At 43.2% G+C, this 18985-nt stretch overlaps 1 protein-coding gene across 1 annotated transcript; it reads right to left on the bottom strand.

Moving 5' to 3' along the window:
• Positions 1-1242: 1242 nt before the first annotated feature.
• On the bottom strand, positions 1243-16587 carry LOC137904200 (protein-glutamine gamma-glutamyltransferase E-like). The gene is made up of 15 exons (XM_068748348.1): positions 16556-16587; positions 14764-14931; positions 13945-14199; positions 13479-13597; positions 12032-12160; positions 11262-11439; positions 9961-10096; positions 9591-9700; positions 8253-8368; positions 7989-8115; positions 7711-7898; positions 6885-7059; positions 6575-6738; positions 5237-5370; positions 1243-1899 (listed from the first exon to the last, which is right to left on the bottom strand). Exons 1-15 carry the CDS (start codon positions 16578-16580, stop codon positions 1752-1754), a joined length of 2172 nt encoding a protein of 723 aa, XP_068604449.1. The 5' UTR covers positions 16581-16587; the 3' UTR covers positions 1243-1751.
• Between the last annotated feature and the right edge of the window lie 2398 nt (positions 16588-18985).

The following is an 18985-nucleotide window of genomic DNA, read 5'->3' as shown; positions in this document are numbered from 1 at the left end:
ATATTGACGGTGACTACACAACAATTATTAACTACATTAACTGGATTATTACTTGTGTAAATGTACAGTATGTTTAACTTTTGTCAAAGTGTTTCGAAGGCAAGATAACGCTTCACTTTTTGAACTTTACATTCCGTTTCATGCAAATGTTGACGTTTCACCAGGGAACAGGCTCCTGTTTAACGTAACCATCGACGGCCGCTCAGTCTCCCTTACTGTGCCCCAAACTTCACACGTGGCAATGCGAGTCCTGCTCTGAAGATTACACGATAAGAACCAGCCACAATCAATGGCTGGTAGAGTCATTCAGAACCGACTGTGTGTGTGTGTGTGGAACATGAGGACAGGACAGAGGGGACTCTGTCCAACAGGTGCAGACAGACGATGGTAGTAGACAAAACACGCTAACTTGAACAACACGTTGTGCAGCATGGAAGTGTCGAGGTCAAATGGGCAACGTGAACGAGCACAGTGAGCGTTCAGACTTTACCACAACAGCTAGCAAGTTAAACTCTCTTAATGCTAATGTAACAGCAGCATACAAGGACAGCTCAAAGGAGAGCTGGACTCCTATTGGTTAAACATTCAGCTCTGTCTAAATGTGGACTAAAGGTGAACCAATACCCTGAAGGGCCTAAAACAAGCTCAAACTAGAATAGCACTCAGAGAGCACGGACCTCCACCAAGCAGCTCAATCCCCTCCTAACTGGATCTACACCGTCCACATGGTGATCCGGATCATCATCAAAAGGGTCTGAATTGTTCTTGCCATCTTTATTCACCAATCATGAAAAGTAAAAGTGAATCAGAGTTGATGTGAGTCTGTCCAGCCCCCCCCCCCCCCCCCCCCCCCCCCCAAGTCCACCAGTGGTTCCAACTCACCACCAGGTGGTGATCAGCTCCGCCCCCCTCTTCACCTGAGTGTCAAAGACCAAGGTGCGATGACGTGACAAAATCGATCATCGACATTGCCTCTTTTATGGCAACAAAATACAGTCACCCCCCCCCCCCCCCCCCACCTACAAAAGTAATCTCATTTCAAGATGAGGAATTTATACTAAATTGGAGCAATTCTTTCTTAAAGGTAAGAGTTTAAAAGTATTAGCAAAAATAATATTTTTTAATGTTTAACCATTAAACATTTTAAACTAGAAAACGACAATCAGAGATTGCAGACCCTCGCCTCCAAAAGACTATTCAATCTTGTGAATTGGACCAAAATGCATGTGAAGACAAGGCACACTTTATTTTGTAACATTTGTGCGGCTGCTGGTTGTGCAGCTGTCTCTCTTTACAAACCCCACATTTAACAGAAACACGTTTTATACCAGTAAAAACAAAATAAACAAAAACAACCCATGGAAACTGCATGACAAGACTTAGAGCTGGGCCATATATTAAATATACTCAATACAGTATATTCTTTTTAGTTTTTAAAAGCTTGTGAGTGCAGCAGCCCAGTTTGAAATAAAATGTTCACTGTGACCCCCCCGCCGACCCCCTACCTTTTGCATGCAAATCTCCAATCCAACAGAAGGGTGTGCTTCAATCATTATACTCGCATCATTTTTGCTTCAAAGTGTTGCATTTAACATTTATATAGTGATTTAGAGGAGAAATCAGAATGTCGAGATATATATCGTGTATCGCGATACAGAAAGCTGAAAGCACCATAAAACCTTGTGAATCCAAACATGTCACTGTGTAATTGCAGTCGTGCCGATCTCACTGGGCAACAGAGAAATTCTAACTCATGGCAGCACATCGACTTTGCAGCTGCTCTTCACATCCTTGAGGTTTTCGGAGTCAAAGTCGGCCACAAGGGTTTTCTTCCCCGGCTTCCTGGGAATGAAGTCGAAGTGCACCGTTACTTCGCTGCCTGGCAATAATGTACCAATTCTGTGAGACAGAAAGAGAAATAAGAAGACCATTGAGGACGCACATGCCTGTTGAATTTGATTACATGACAGGAAAGCAACTTTCCAGCCTGTCCAGGTGAACGAGGGAAGCATAAAGAAAAAGAACAAAGACTGTCATTTTCTGCTTTGCGTTTACCATCTGTATTATCGTCACAAATTCATCCTTTGAAAATTAACTGCCACAGAATGTTTGTATTCAAATGTATAAATCAGTCCCTTGTCTTTGCTGCTTGATGGGACATGATGTTGTCATCATGTGTTGATGCGCATATTGAACAGGCAATAATAATATGCTCCATTTTCATGTTAAAATAGAAAAACACTCAGAGAGCACAGAACTCCACCAAGCAGCTCGTTCCCCTCCTAACTGGATCTACACCGTCCACACGGTGATCTGGATCAGCACCAAAAGGTTCTAAATTGTTCTTGGTATCTTTATACACCAACCATGAAAAGTAAAAGTGAATCAGAGTTGACGAGTATTTTTTAACAGATTTTTGGATTTGTAAATGAAGTTTTCAATGTTAAAATGTAATATTTTTTCCTGACATCATTCCAGATCTGATCCGGATGAAATTCGGTGGTGAGATAGAGGCCTCCACCCTCCACGACTGTGTCAAATTCCAGAAACATGTCACAGCTTGAGGCGGGCCTGTGTTTCTCCCACACACTAACTTCTCCTGTCTTCCAGATCCTCCCCCTGCAAAAGGTTCTCAATTGTTTTTGGTATCTTTATATACAAACCATGAAAAGTAAAAGTGAATCAGAGTTGATGTGTATTTTTACCTGATTTTTGAATCCCTAAATAGCTTTTAATATTAAAATATAATAATATATTTTCCTGACATCATTCTGGATCAGATCTAGAAGACATTTTTCATAATAGTGCATATGGGAAGATTTTGCAAAAGTTACATAAATTAGAGCACTTGTATAAAAAAATATTTTATTAAATTATTTGACAAATTTGTCAGAAGGTTTTATTTTATGTATTCATTTATTTAACAGGGACAGCGCACATTAATAAACATTTCTGTAAATGTGCCAGAATTAGCCAAAAGGCTATTTTACATCTGTTGTCCCTGGACATAGATTCCAAGGCCCCCAAATATATACACATATGAAATAAAAATACAGATATAAAATAACCACATAATTAAAAACTATATCAAATAAAACAATTTTAAGTAACTGTAAAACATAATGTCTATTAACTTAAAATTCATAAAACAACTAAAACCATAAAACAACAGGTGACAGTAAACAACAAAAAACAAAACAGCAGTTTCTTTCAGTGGTGACAGAACTGTGTGCTAATGAGCCATTCCTTAAGTTTAAATTTAAATGCATGACAGGTCTCTAGATTTCTGACCGTCACTGGGATGGAATTCCACTCATGTGCAGCTTAAAAGGAAAAGGCAGATTGACCGAATGTGCTTTTCCTTAGTGGGATAACACAGTCCCCTCTTGCAGCACCTCTAGAGACTCGATGTGTGGCAGTTCTTACATCCACAAACTGTCCGAGCGGAGGAGATGTTAAACCATTAATAATTTTATACATCGGGCATGAATTTATATATTTATTTAAATTTTCCCAGTTTAACAATTTGTATTTATGTAATATCGGGCAGTGATGAAAATGTGCTGATTTTTTGTCCAGTATTTCAAGTGTTTGTTTGTACAGAGACTGTAGAGGTATTCGAGTAGTGGGACTGGCCTGCGACCAGGTTGTTAAGCAGGAAGTGATATGAGAAAGAATCATTGAATGCATATACATCAACGACGCCCCTGTCGACATGTAATCTCTAGTGAATCTAAAATTCTAAAAAAAAACACCTCCAGGTTCCATTAAGACCTTATTTTCCAAAAATTAGAGTGTTCTGGCGATTACGTCATGGTGCGGCCTTTAAAGGGCTAAAGCTGCCAGTCGAACACTTGAACTGCACTCAGGTCTGTCAACAACAGTAAAAAGAGGATAATTGAATTAAACCGGTTTCAGTGTAAATGAACAACAACTCAAAGAGACATTTCCTGGTAGGACCTTTGCCTTAGGTGAAGAAGTGGCGAGTCAACATCAAAATGACAAAAGTCAATATGGAGATAATTGAAAACCAAACAGACAACGGCGTTTACAGGCGTGCTCACGCAGACACATAAACGGAGTTTTCAAAAACCATCGTTTTTAGTGACAGAAATATGCGGTTTCGTGTGGACGACAGGCCAAACCGTAGAAAAATATCTTCATTTTTGGAGATACGTGTGGACATGGCCCAAGAACGCTAAGGAAGAAAAATATCCTTCAAATTCTTAACTCCTCCCTCTCTACGTCCATGTCTCTTCTCCTGGGTCGTCCTCTAGCCCTGTTCCCTGGCAGTTCCATCCTCAGCATCCTTCTACCGATATAGTCCCCGTCTCTCCTCTGGACATGTCCAAACCATCAAAGTCTGGTCTCTGACCTTGTCTCCAAAACGTCTAACCTTCACTGTCCCTCTTATTGTCTCATTTCTAATCCTGTCCAACCCGGTCCCTCCCAAGGAGAACCTCGGCATCTTCATCTCCTCCATTTCTAGCTCCGCCTCCTGTCTTTTCCTCAGAGCCGCCGTCTCATGGCTGTCGTCACCACTGTCTCTAAGCCGTCCATCATGTCTGTCCTCACCACTGTCTCTAAGCCGTCCATCATAGCTGTCCTCACCACTGTCTCTAAGCCGTCCATCATGGCTGTCCTCACCACTGTCTTGTAGACCTGTCCCTTCGTCCTATCACAGAGAACACCTGATACTTTCCTCCACCCGTTCCAGCCTGCCTGCACACGATTCTTCACCTCCTTTCCATATTCTCTCCATCACTCTGCTCTGTTGACCCGAGGTACCTGAAGTCCTCTACCTTCTTTACGGCGGGGTCACACACACACACACACACACACACATAACTTGTAATCTGATTTCTTTGGGATATAACTTAAGTAATAATGTTTTACAGATTTGATCATTTCAGCTCAAAAATGCATTAAAATAAATTAAATCCATTTAGTTATACACAGCTCTTGTACACACCATGATATTTTAGTGACTTGCATTTGTTAATGTAATTTCATCCAAATTAGATTATTATATAAAAATAAATGTAGGTTCATAAATATGACTTTACACTATACAAGTAACAAGCACATGATCGTAGCTATTTTGGATCTATTGGTCGACATCTGGTGGCAACTCGACAAGCCAATACACACCTCCAAAAACTTCAAGTACAGTTTGCTAAATTGATATACACAACAGGAACATTCCACTGGACTCCCAGACGTTCACCCGGCTCACCTGCATTCCTGCCCCTTGTCGTACAGGTCATTTCCAAACAGAGTCAGAGTGCAGTCCTGCAGCGGTTTTGGGATCGTGTTCTTGAATATCAGGGTTCCAGATGTGAGCTGACCCACTCTGGCACCATCATTCACCTGGAACACACACACACAATAGGACACAACTCATGGCGACGCAAACCCAAGCATGAATAAAACCACTGAGGATCATCTCATAGGGTTTTCTGTTGTAACATTGTCAGTGTCAACAGGGACACATTCGTACCAACATACAGACTGCATCCGGAATATTAATGAGTACTACACACACCCGTACTGCTTCAGGACGAGATCATTACGGATAAGGGATCTACGCTGGAGGAGCATATCCCAGGAGGCAGGGTACACCCTGGACAAGTCGCCAGTACATATCGCAGGGCCACATAGGGAGACAAACACACACATCACGCACACATTTGCATCTATGGTCAATTTACGGTGGCCAATTCACCTGAATCGGTGTTTTTGGAGGTGGAAGGAAACTGGAGAACCCAGAGAGAACCCATGCAGACGCGGGGAGAACGTACAAACTCCGCACAGGAAGGCCCCAGGTGGAATTGAAACCTGGACTTGTGAGGCAACAGCACTATCCACTGCGCCACCATGCTGCTCTTCTTTCTGATACACTTTATATTGATGTACCGGTACTGCATATTGCACCTAACATAATGCACATTAATGCATACTAAATCCTAATTTATACTCCATACTACATACCTATGTTCTGCACACACTGTGTACTCTGTTCTGCACAGTAATGTTCTGCATGCTAATGCACCATATAGCAATGTTCTGCATGCTAATGCACCATATAGCAATGTTCTGCATGCTAACGCACCATATAGCAATGTTCTGCATGCTAATGCACCATATAGCAATGTTCTGCATGCTAATGCACCATATAGCAATGCTCTGCATGCTAACGCACCATATAGCAATGTTCTGCATGCTAATGCACCATATAGCAATGTTCTGCATGCTAATGCACCATATAGCAATGCTCTGCATGCTAATGCACCATATAGCAATGTTCTGCATGCTAATGCACCATATAGCAATGTTCTGCATGCTAACGCACCATATAGCAATGTTCTGCATGCTAATGCACCATATAGCAATGTTCTGCATTGCTTGATATCTGCTACAGGAATCTTTTGTGAGCTTTCAGCCAATGCTGCATACCTAGGTATTCTTTTTCGTGCATGTTTTTTTTTTAGTTTGGCTTTTTAGCTAATCTATTCCATTCTTTCAGTAAGGGTAGGGACGCCAACACCTGATGTGACAGGGGTTTCCGACTCACGGTGATGCGGAGAGGAGGGTCGAGGAGCACAACATCATCTTCCGCAAAGTATACGTTCTCTTCGGATAGTTTGTCCTCGATCAGTGCGGAAATCTTCATGTACCCAGACTTCAGCATTGGATCATGGTAGTCAAGGAATGGAACAAGGATTGGGATGCACAGATCTTCCAGAAAAAAAGTGGCAGAGCGATTTAAAGTCACATCAAATTCCACAACAGATATAATGTCCCCAACTCGGATGCTATCTCGGCGTGCAGATCGGTTTAATTGCTACACCATTGAAAAGCAACTTCCTAACAACTATATCCACCTTTCCCAGGATGCAGCGTCTCCTCCCTCGCGTCTTTCTGGATCAGCGCATCCGGTTGGTCGTTGTACCTCATGGCTTGGACGCTGATTTTGATACGCAGTTGTATGGCACTCGCGGTCTCGCTGTGCAGCAACAGTTGCATGCTCACATCCTCACCGTTCTTTGGCATGGTCACCTACCAGACAATGAGAAAAAAAGAACAGACATCTATCATTTATAGAGCCTGTTTATAACTGTATTCACATAGATTCTGTATGATCCAATCACAAGCCTGTCCAAATGTGTAACTACAGCAATAGCTTGACATGTGAGTATAACTTGTTCCTGGACCGAGATCAAACACATTTTCCCCATATAATAACTGACACTTCAAGTTTTTGGTACCTATTTGCTGGGGCCTGGGGCATCTATTGAAAATTGAAATCTTAAATGTCGTTTTACTTATCATTTTAATTAAGTTACAAAAATGGCCAGTGTTGAGGAAGAAAATGAAAATGCAATCCGTAAGATTTAGTACTCATTTTATTTACGAGTCGAAAAATGCACCTATAATTCTGAATATGAAAAAGCATTTCTGTTAATGCATATTAATTATGGTACAGATTTGATTCCATAATCTGGAGCGAAACCAATGTAGATTAAATAGAGCCATCTAATCTTAAATGCTGCATCATCAGTTCCTGTATCTGAAGTCCAGCATTCCCGTTTGATTGATCTATTGCCACCTGACAGAATGGACAGTTGTTGCCCCTCAGACACAGAGCATGCGCACTAGTTGGTGGTAGTTAGGAGTCACGGCGCTCGTCATCCTTCCTCTGTTTCTTACCTCTTGGAATTCTATGGTCATTGGCGGCTTTTCAGGTTGGATTTCCTCTGTAACTTCTGTGGAATCAACCACTGCCCCTTCACCTTCATCGGCGCTTTCATCCTCGTCGACCACATCAACACGATCGGCGTCTGTGGTGTAGTCTCTTGAGATGGCATATTCAAAGGCACTCCTCTCCTTCGTGGTTCCTTTAAGGATAATGATTCAGTGAGTTTCCAGAGCTCGTGGAGGAACAACAGGGCAAGTTGGTACAACACGTCTTTGTCGGGGAAACCCACCCTCTTTGTGTTTGTATCTATTGGTGACGTCACGTCTTTGGTCACTGGAGACCTTCTTGGTGGTGATGGAACGACCAACTTTTTTTGGATCATGCTTGACACTAACCAGCGAACCATCAGCTTTGACCTGATGGGACACGTGGGGACAACAGCAGCACAAAAAAACCACAATGTTTAAGATATAACGTTTTTAAAATTGCCATGAATATACAAAAGTTACATTTAACTGTAGCCCCCCCTCATAATGCTGATGAGGCCACTTACCTCCCAGGTAACAATGTCAGCATTGACCTCAGCAAACACAAATGGGACATCGTACTCGGTATCCACTTGTCCTTTCAGGATAGCTTTGAGAGAAGCTGGACCACAGCAGTGAATTCCTACAGTCGACGACACAACTGAAATGTCACCAGTTCCCTAACTGACAACGACGTTTCAATGCTGACTTAATGCATAAAGCCCCCGTCGACAGGATTTAAACATGTCTTCTAGACAGCAACTGTAGAGAACCAAGATGGACACTTAAATATTTGTCACCTTGAATTGATAAATCTAATTGTCTGTGGAGGTTCATTGTCATTCCAGGTCGAGGTAAATCAAGAAGAACAAAGAAACGAAGAAAGGCCAACATCCTGAGACAGAAGCTGGTCTGCCCGAAAGACACAAACAGAGCAACTAGTGTATTCTGCACAAACTGAGGGGGGTGGTCAAAGATCAACCTTTAGCTTATGGATGCTAATGACTCCTGGGGAGTCTCCTTTTCCTGGTGGTTTCGGTCCTCTCTTTGTTTCCTGCTTTCCGGTATCTGAACTCTCTACCAGTCATTCAGAACTGAACAAGCCTCTTGGATGAGAGGCAAACCGTCTTCTACCAAACTTCAACCAACCAAAGTCCAGTTCAGTCTTTGTTGTTGCTTTTCGTAATGAATCTAATTGCTTTTGATAAATTATGGTTTGAGTCATAACAGAGAAAAATTTCAATTTCATGTCTAGAAGAAGCATTTTTGCAACAAGTTGCACGTGTATGCGATTTATAAATAAAAAAAACACATGTGTTTTCAAGTTTAACTCATGGACTGCCGTTTGTCCTCATACTTTTGCTGGCTTTGGCCAGCACCTCTCTTTTGACCTTTAGGCTCCTTGATTTGCACATTTGACGAGCTTTAAACACTCGTATACAGTAAATAAACGTGTCTTTTTCATCGTCTAAATTAGGAGGAGTTCCTTGATGTTGAAGTTTGGTTTGTGAGGCGTGTTCGTTGTCCTATCCTTCCTTGACCTGCAGGTTGTGCTGCTGTGCGGCGGAAGCGCCAGCTGACCCACCTTTCCACTCATGGGCGGTGAGGCACACCTCGTCATCTCGACTACACCTTCAGTGCCAGATAATTCTGTCATGTCTGAGCTTGTGATCTTCTCTCACGGACCCCACCCTGTTAATTCTAGTTTTGTCTCAGTTTTCTGCCCCCCCCCCCCGCCTTCTTTCTCTGGAGCTCCTGCCGCCAGCGAAATGTCAGAGTAGGAGGAGGTCAGCGTGAGGACAAGAAGCATGGCCAACAGAGAGAAAATTATCCCAGTTTGTGGTAATTAGATGGAGAGTCTTTACCACCACTTGTCTCCTGTGGGGTTGGATCTAAAACTTGCCAACCACCATATATGCCGTCTTCTGCCAAGTCTGGTCGCTTCATCCACGACTCACACCACACATGGAAGTTCCTGCAACAGCGTACAGTGAGGCCTAAACACTTGGTGACTGATGAGGAAAGACTAGACGAGAGGTCGGTAGGGTTCATGCCACAAGCCAAATGTCAAAACTCCACAAAGCGAATAAGGCCACGCTAGAGTCCTCTGCTCAATCATGCACCGTGGATGGGGAAAGGTGAGCTGCACCGTTGTTTACTTTTATCATTGAGAGTTCTGGAGCCACAAGGCATCCAGCTCAGTATCGCTATCGTTGCTTTGATACAGCTTCTCACCAAATGCTGTCTCCGCCCATTTTTAATTCAGCTCCATCTTCATTACAAAATTTATCAATGGACAGGTTGCCATCGGTGTCGTGGGCTGAGTTGAAGTTGGTGATCACTCGGGTTGGGATTCCAAGACAGCGCATCACTGAAATCACACACAGACACTCATTAGAACAACATCGACTCCATTAATGCTCACAAGCTACTCATGACTGAAAGTGTTTGTCTTGTCATTATTTGTTTGTTATCTTCTTCGCTAAGTTGCCAACGTCATGATTATCATCCCAAATACAGACAAATGCAGAATCGCAGGTTAGCATGCATCTAGCATGCATCTGCAGATTCTACACAATCACATGGTACACAATCACATGCCCCCCCCCCCCCCCCCCCAATTGATCCAGGTGCACTGATCATGGTGGCGCCCCCACCCTATGCCCTCTCTGCATGCTCTGGAGCCCCCATGCATATATGCATGCATGTGTGTGTGGTTGCTTCAAGGGGCCCTTGTACTCGGGTGTAAATGGAATTTTGTTGTGTGTTTGCAGTGTAAAACGTGTTAAACATATAAACGACAATGAAAGCTAATCTTAATCTTAATCAGTGTGGACATGATGGGATGGAGCTCTAGAATTCCGGCCACTGCTGATTTCTTTTTTTCTTCTCATGTCAAGAAATAAGCATGGTGTCCCAGTAGGTAGCGCTGTTGCCTCCCAGCGAGAAGGTTCCGGGTTTGAATCCTATCTGTGCTGACTTTGTATGTTCTCTCTGTGTCTGCGTGGTTTTTCTCTGGGTTCTCCGGGTTCCCCCCACCATGCAACTTAGGTGAACCGATTACTCCAAATGGCCCGTCAGTGAGAGTGCGTGCGTGGAGTGGGTGTCCATTTATGTGTGGCCTTGTGATGCGCTGGCGACGCGTCCGGGGTGTAGCCAGCCACTCACCAGCAATCCGTGACCCGCAAGGCGGATACACCACATATAAAGTCACATCATCCAAACACGATATTTCCTTAAATAAACCCTGAGAAATGAATTGTTACTTAGGATGTGAAACGCCTCAGAAAAATAATGATATTATCATTATAATATATAATCAGATATAATTAAAGGAAATCAGTCATTTCTGTTTGAGTTTTACAAAATGTTGTCTGTTCAGTTAGTTATGGCCAACAAACCAAGTATTTGTTTTAGTGATCAAATGTACATATTTGGAACTCTAATTTTGACATTCAGTCCCAGCGAGCTTCCAGTGGAGCCAAAGGTTGCTTATTTTCTAACCACGTGCAAGAACATTTTACAGAGCATGTTACCTGAACACATCACACTGGCAAACACCCAGCACTGGCCATATTTGACTGGTTTGAAGCCATTTTGGAACCACTCCTTAAGGATAGGGGAACTACCCAACCAATGAGTGGGTGCTGTCCCTCCACGAAAGTCTCCTGACCAGTTCCCCACTAGGACACCATCGTCTTCTTGTACGTTGATCTGGAAGAAAACAACAAGGCATTGATCATTCTCATTTCCTGTTTTTACTGTGTACAGTACATTACTGTACTTTATAGTGATTTAAAAAAAACTATTAAAAAAAACAGGTTTAAAGAGTTAAAATAAGAGTTTATTCCCAGAATATTCTTTTTTCTCCAATTTTTACTTCACGGAAATTCCTATTAGCGTGAATTAGGAGATCAATGTACGTTACTTGTCGGTGAAATGTTTGCATTAGATTTGAGAGAAAGTGTGTCTGTAGAAAATAGCTACTGCCTGACCTGGAGGGCCCGAAAAGGGAATTCTAAATTGGTCATGACTGGTGACCTGAGAGCAAATCAGTTGTTGGAACATCTGGATATTGTAAATTGTAAACTTTTGGCTTGGATGCGCCTGTAAGGGTACAAAAGCTGGAGTGGCCTGACTAAGTCCATTCCACACGTATTTAAGAATCCTCATTGAACCAGGAAGAAATGTTACTAATGCGTTAGTAAGATAATACCATCTCACCTACTCTTCAGTCAAGCTTTTACTGCTTAGTCATCTTCATCAAGTTGTTGCTAAACGTGGTGGAAACGTGATTGTGTCCTACCATTGCGCTGATCACACGGCCGACGTAGACGGGGTCGCAACGAGCAGCGACATCCGCAGACGGGTCATTTTTGTGTTGGACGTTCCGGTCTAACAGCTCCAAACAAATCTCCACCATCAGTTCCTCAAACTAAAGAGGAAAAAACATCATAAAACAAAATTACACATCCAAATGTGAATCTTCACGTGCACAAAATATGACACACACACACACGGTAGCGCTGTCGCCTCGCAGCAGGAAGGTATCGGGTTTGAGTCCCATCTGTGCGGAGTGGGTTTTCTCCGATTTTTAGGCACATGTATGAGGAAGTTTAACAAATAAAATTTCACCCGCTGTTAATTTGACAGACAACAAGTGGAAATGAGACACAACTAGAAAAGCACCCAGAGAGCGCCGACCTCCCCCAAGCAGCTCGTTCCCCTCCTAACTGGATCTACACCGTCCACATGGTGATCTGGATCATTACCAAAAGGTTCTAAATTGTTCTTGGTATCTTGACATGCCAACCATGAAAAGTAAAAGTGAATCAGAGCTGACGAGTATTTTTAAGATATTTTTGGATTTGTAAATGACGTTTTCAATGTTAAAATGTAATATTTTTTCCTGACATCATTCCGGATCTGATTTGGATGAAATTCGGTGGTGAGATAGAGGCCTCCACCCTCCACGACTGTGTCAAATTCCAGAAACATGCCACAGCTTGAGGCGGGCCGGTGTTTCTCCCACACACTAACTTCTCCTGTCTTCCAGATCCTCCCCCTGCAATTAGCTCATTCCTGTCACCTGTGTTTCTGCCCTCACCTACAACTCATCAGTCATCGGCCCTGACACTCCTTAAGCCCTGCTCCAACCACCCCCGTCTGCCAGATTGTTTAGTGAGGATTCCTACTGTCCAACATTCTAGATTGGCCTCCTGTGTTTCGACCCTGCCTGATCCTTGGATCCCGTTTCTTTGCCTGATCCTTGGAGCCCGTTTCTTTGCCTGCTCCTTGGATCCCGTTTCTTTGCCTGCTCCTTGGGATCTGTCTGCCTGCTCTTTCTGACTACCCGGTTTGTGAACTGTAATTTCTGGAGCCGTCTCATTGCCGGCCCCTATCTGGATCCGTCTGCGGTTTTGGACCAACTACCTGGTTTTAGATAATTAAGCCCAGTTATTGGGTTTCCCCTCTACCGTCATTTGGGTTCTTACTTGCCTTGGTTGATGACAAAACATCGGTTATTAATCAACCGAGACATTGTGGAACACAATTTGATGCTCCATTGACTGCAATGTTAAAGATTTCAAAGTGATCCAGAATCTCTTCACCGGTATTTAGTCATCTGTTCCTCGTAACATTTCCTGAAATTTTCATCCAGACCTGTCTAACTTTTTGAGTTATGCTGTTAACAAGCAGATTCAATATAGAACTTGGAATCAATGTTAAATATTGGGTGTCTGTGCACATACCTGCCCAAAGATCCAGTCCATATCACATATATAGTTCGAACTCCCATAATAGACTTTTCCTGCTTCGTTCATTACATACTCATTGATCTTTGGTAGGCTTGAAAGAAACACAGAGTCATCTGCAGGGACATGCAAACAGACCGATGAGCACTGCATTCACATAACCATTTAACATGGGCCATACCAGTCTACATTTCGGTGAAGAATTGGTTTCTCAAACTACCAAAACTTTTTTTTATTTTTTTTAAACTTCCTTTCGTGTTTGTCTAATATTTAAATTTGTTTGATCTGAAACATGTAAAAAATCATCCGGTTGCAGAGAGACCAGAGACTGTGCGCTCAGCGCACACTGCATACTCATAAAAACAGAACAGTTGTGGCGACTTTGTTTCTTTGAGGTTTGTTGACGTGGAGAAAATCAGTGACTCTGGAATGTCTAGATTATCTAAGGCGATGATCTACATACCGGGACACCAAGGGTTGAAGAGCAACACCAGCGGTGGCAAAGTTGTTTCTTCAGCCCTGTGTTTCACAACCAGCGTGTACTTCCCTATGGGCGCATCAGCCGGAGGAGTAATAGCAAAGCTCAAGATGCCTTGCTGGAGGTTGGAAAACAGGTCAAGCTCCGCCTTCCAAACGGCCTTCGCTGAAGGCGAAGGCTTCGCATCGGGGCCGATGCCAAAGATAGACTTTGTCCCCAAGTCCTCAGATGGAAGCGTTCCTGAAAGAGGAGCCAAGGAGGGCGTCAGACATTTATTTACTGTCCACTCCTTCCTTTCAAAGCAATTCATTTGAAATCAATAAAGATAATGAGGAATTTGATCCTCTGGCACGCAAACTTCTGCCAGTGCTATTTGTCTCATGCGGTCTTGTTTCCTGATAAATCTACATCAAAATATTTTTAAAAAATGATTAAAATATATCCCCAATAGCATTTATAAATAGCCATCTTGCTAATTTACAAACTGCACAATGTAACGGAACCAAATATTAACAAAATGAGTATTCATACTAAAATATCTGACTTGAAATAAACAAATCCTTAAAAAGGTAAATCTATTTTTTTTTATCTGGAGCTGAACCGTGAGCCTCTTTCCCTGATACATCATCTAGATAACGCTTTGTCAGGTTTGGGAAAGTATCCTGGTTTGGGTCAACATGTATATAATACAAGGGTATGCAATATGTCACTCATGTTGGAAAAGAAAAGATCAAAATCCTAATTAGCCAGCGACATAAAGACATGAGACATGTGGCTGCTGTCCCCAATTACACGATAAAGTACCTGTCGTTGCAGTGATCACAACGGACTGATGAGGGCCGGGAGGCTGCCTCAGCACGAGTCCCAGCTTGAAGGGGAAGCCTCTCCGAACAATCAGATCCTTCACTGAGATTTCATCAGTGTGGTGATCGACGTTGTTTAGGATAGTGTTGAGTGACACCTCCTTAAAGACTGAGAGAAATCGCACACACACACACACACATGCATGAACAAGGTATTAGAGAAGCATATCAACATCTGTGTTTTTAATTGTTGCATGAAATATTCACCAAGAAGAATCCGGCTACTGCAAGACTGAATCGTCACGCTTTCGATTTGTATGATTGTATTTGTTATACATGAATGGATACATTCTGGATCGCCACATCCAGAGTATTACTTCAATCCAGATCAGCCAATCATGGGAACATCCCTCCATCCATGTCCTGTAATCGGGGTCCCGTACAGGGTCAAAGGGGACTGGAGCTGATCCCAGCTGATGTTGGCTGAGAGTTGGTGTGCTTGAACATTTTAAATGGGCAGGTCAAGAAGCAGGACAGAGGGGGGAATCTAACTCGATGGTCGGGTGACCATACAGATCTGTCTGGCTAAAGAAAACAAGTCATAAAGAGCCAAAATGCATTTAGCATTTGCAAGTGTTTAAAAAAAAAAGGGGTCTCAAACTCATGGCCGGCGGGCCACTTGCAATGCTTGCAACGTGTGTTGTGAAGGTTCTAGTCGTAGAACCCTTTCGGTCATCACCCGTGATGGTGCACGGAGCAGCACGCGTCCCTGTTCCTGACAACGGCAGACACTCTGGTCCTAAAACAAGATGTGTTCAGGAGCACGTTCCTTAGAGTGCAATGATTCCTCTTAGCCCACACGTCGTTGTTTAATCCACCCAACCGTTAAATTGTGTGCCACTATCATCGTTGGGATGGACCGCACATCTTTAACGCAGCTGCAGTCGGGACACACCCGCAGACCAAAGTGGGCCAACACACCCGAGTTTGTTCTACTGGGATGTGTTTTCTTTGCATAGCACTTGGATTCCTCCGGCTTCCTCCCAAAGACATGCAGTTTAGGTGAACTGATTACTCCAAATTGTTCATAGGTGTGAGTGTGTGTGTGTGTGTGTGCGTGAGTGGTTGTCTGTCTCTGTGCGGCCCCCCCAATGCGCTGGCGACAGATCTGGGGTCCACCCTGCTTCTCGCCCGTAGTCAGCTTGGATAGGCTCCAGTAGCGCCGGCGACCCGCCGAGCGGAAAAGGGGTCGGAAGGACAATACACACTTAATAAAAGAAAAACCAAAACACTTGATGCACAATCAGAAAAATACTGCGTGACGGGCCGGCGCCTAAAACAGGTTCAGCCGAAAGACACTGCCTAAACACAAAACCTAGATACGCAAGCGCCAGGAAGAGGACAGGCTGGATGTCTGGAAAGACAAACAAAAACACAAATCACAGCCAAACAAAACGACAACATCTAAAGGCAAACAGAAAAATATTTACGACACAGCAGCAGAATGGCCGAGGGCAAAAGAAGCTCGAATGAGGAGGGCCCGGGGCGCCTCACAAAGCAGTCTAGAGCGGCAGGAGCTGGTCAGGTGAGATGTGTAGCAGGTGCGTCTCGTTCACTTCAACAGCTGTGCAGGGCAGGAATCAAGCAGCAGCAGGCAAACATGATCGGTGCCTATTGCATGTTGTTGTCTGTTTTATTTGAGATGTGTGTGAGAGCTGGTCAGGTGTTGCGCTGCAGAGATGCACTGGGTGACGGCGCTGTACAGCTCTACGCTAAAAGGTTGGCGCACTCACCCGTCCCGCTCTTTCCTGCTGCCATCGTTGTGGAACTGCCTTTGCTCTGTTAACTGTAGGGACAATGAAACCTGTGAGGCAACAGCAATGCACCCGCAGGGCTTCGGGTATTTAAGAGATCTATCAGGGCAAACTCCACCTTCTACGAGGTTCTGCAATCTGTGTCATTAACCATTTCCTCGGAGCTTAAAACTACTGCAACAATCAGGCTGTTAAATGAAACAATAAAACGACACAAATGAACAAAGAAATACACACAAGCCATTCTTTTTGGATTGACTGTGACTAAGACTGGTCTCATCACAGTAGTGTGACTGCTTTTGGATTATAGTACTGTGATGTGTGTGCAATAAACAGAATGTATGAATAGTTTTAAAAGAGAAACTTAGACATAAGTCTATTACTACACTGTATGAGTAAGTGTGTATTAAGTATTTATACATTGTATAAGAGGGGGGGGGGGGGGGGGTAATACAAGGGTTAAAGGAAGTCTTGTCTTCCTCTTATTTTTCTGTCTCATCAAGATCTGACAGCGCCTCCTCTTCCATTGTGCAATTACGTGCCTGAGTTATGGCCGTGGCTTCACTCAACTAATACGACTCTATCTTCCTCACAATGACAAGGACACAACAGGTTTCATCTACAATATATACTTTATCTGACATTTTGATCTCATGACAGATGAAGTGTTTGTCTGGTTCCTTGGACGACGGCCACACGTTCAAGGCGTGTCCGATCAACCTTTTAGATGCTTTTAAACAAGTGGAAACATGAACGAAACTGTTTTCTAGCTATTCCTTTCTTCTCTTTTCTTTTCTTTTTGTCTGCATTTGTGCACAAGAGTGACAACATACATGATGTCAGTCACTGCTAGAGTTTTATGCAACTTTATTTTTATTGCGCTTGTGACCATCACCTGCACTCTTGGCAGACTAGCCTATTATATTTTATTACGTTTAATTTTCCTGCTCTGCGCCGTAGAGGGCTGTGACACCCCAGTGAAACACGAAACATGTTTCATAAGACACTTTTCTTTGATGAAAGGGTGATACTTTTATGTGCTGCAGCCTAAATTCAGATTTAACTGCCTGAAGGAGGCGGGTGGAAGTTTAGCTGGACCTTCAATGTTTGCATTGATCTTTAAATAAACTTTGAATGATTTAACTGACCTAATACGTTAGTCCCCTCGTCTCCTGGACTCTTCTGGGATATAACAAAGAGAAATAAACAAGAGAGAGGGAGAGAGACAGAGGAGAAAAAGGTAGAGAAGGCTGTTATTATCCTTTGAATGAAGTGGCACGCGAATGTTCCACGGGTAACCACTGACCAACGTGTGTCTGAAAGAAAAGCGAGCACAGTAAATTGTTGGAGTGATTCTGTATTTTATTACATATCATTATCTTTGTATTGATTCACTCACATAATCATCATTAATCACAAGCATATTCTTTAATCATGCATAATATACTGTACAATTATATTCATGTATGGACGTGCTGACCTCCGCTCCCTTCCTCTGAAGAATGTGTTGACGGATAATCAGGAAGGCCGATGTTAGTGTTGGAGTCAGACTCATTTTATCGCACTGCCATTATCTATTGGTATATTCATATGGTAGTCACAAGTACTCCATCTTTCTTTCCCAGTACATTCTGAAGAACTATAATCATGTGTGTGTGTTGAAACATGTACCTTGTGAGAATTGCAGAAGCAACCGGAGTGCCTGATCGGACATTCTGACCTTGCTACATTCCTCTCTGGCGTCAACATCAAAGCTGACTAGGCTGACTATCGCTGAGGAAGGACTGTGTTATAGCAAGCTATGGGTTTAGCTGTCCTGCCTCTATTGCTGTCTTATCTCTTCCCCCTCCCCGCAGAGAGGCAGGACCAATGTAACTAGGGTCCTCCGATTCTAATAAATGGCGGGGAGACTGGCTTAGGAACTCGGAGATGAACAGAGAACTTTCCTAGGTAGATTGTAACCGGAATCTCCTCTGACCCGCTCCCCTCGCGAGTATCAAGTAAAATATTCTCTGTCTGTTCTTTCCTATATGTATATAGGTTCTATGGGTTAATCTTGAACCTATCATAAATAGTATATCATTTTACAGCACAGCAGTTTCCTTCCTGCACTGTTAAACACTTATTTAAAATTAAAATGCTGCATTTGGAAGAATCCCTGGTTAAGACATCTGCACACAGGAACCCCCCCCCCCCACACACACACACAAATCTAACAAGAGAAAGGAACCAACAACCAAACCAGGGTAAATGAAAGAAGAGGGATGGATATATATGTAGCTGATCCTGTTCCTGTGTGCTGCAGGTTATAAGGTTCAAATGCAGTTACCTGTGTGACAGCATAACCATCATCACCTCCCTTCCTCAGCCACAGGCGCCACACCCATGTTTGTAGGAGTGTAACTGGGA

The sequence above is a fragment of the Brachionichthys hirsutus genome, chromosome 15, assembly GCF_040956055.1.
Source record: "Brachionichthys hirsutus isolate HB-005 chromosome 15, CSIRO-AGI_Bhir_v1, whole genome shotgun sequence".
NCBI lineage: Eukaryota > Metazoa > Chordata > Actinopteri > Lophiiformes > Brachionichthyidae > Brachionichthys > Brachionichthys hirsutus.
Note: the sequence above shows the minus strand (reverse complement) of the source record. Positions and strands in the feature narration are given on the sequence as shown.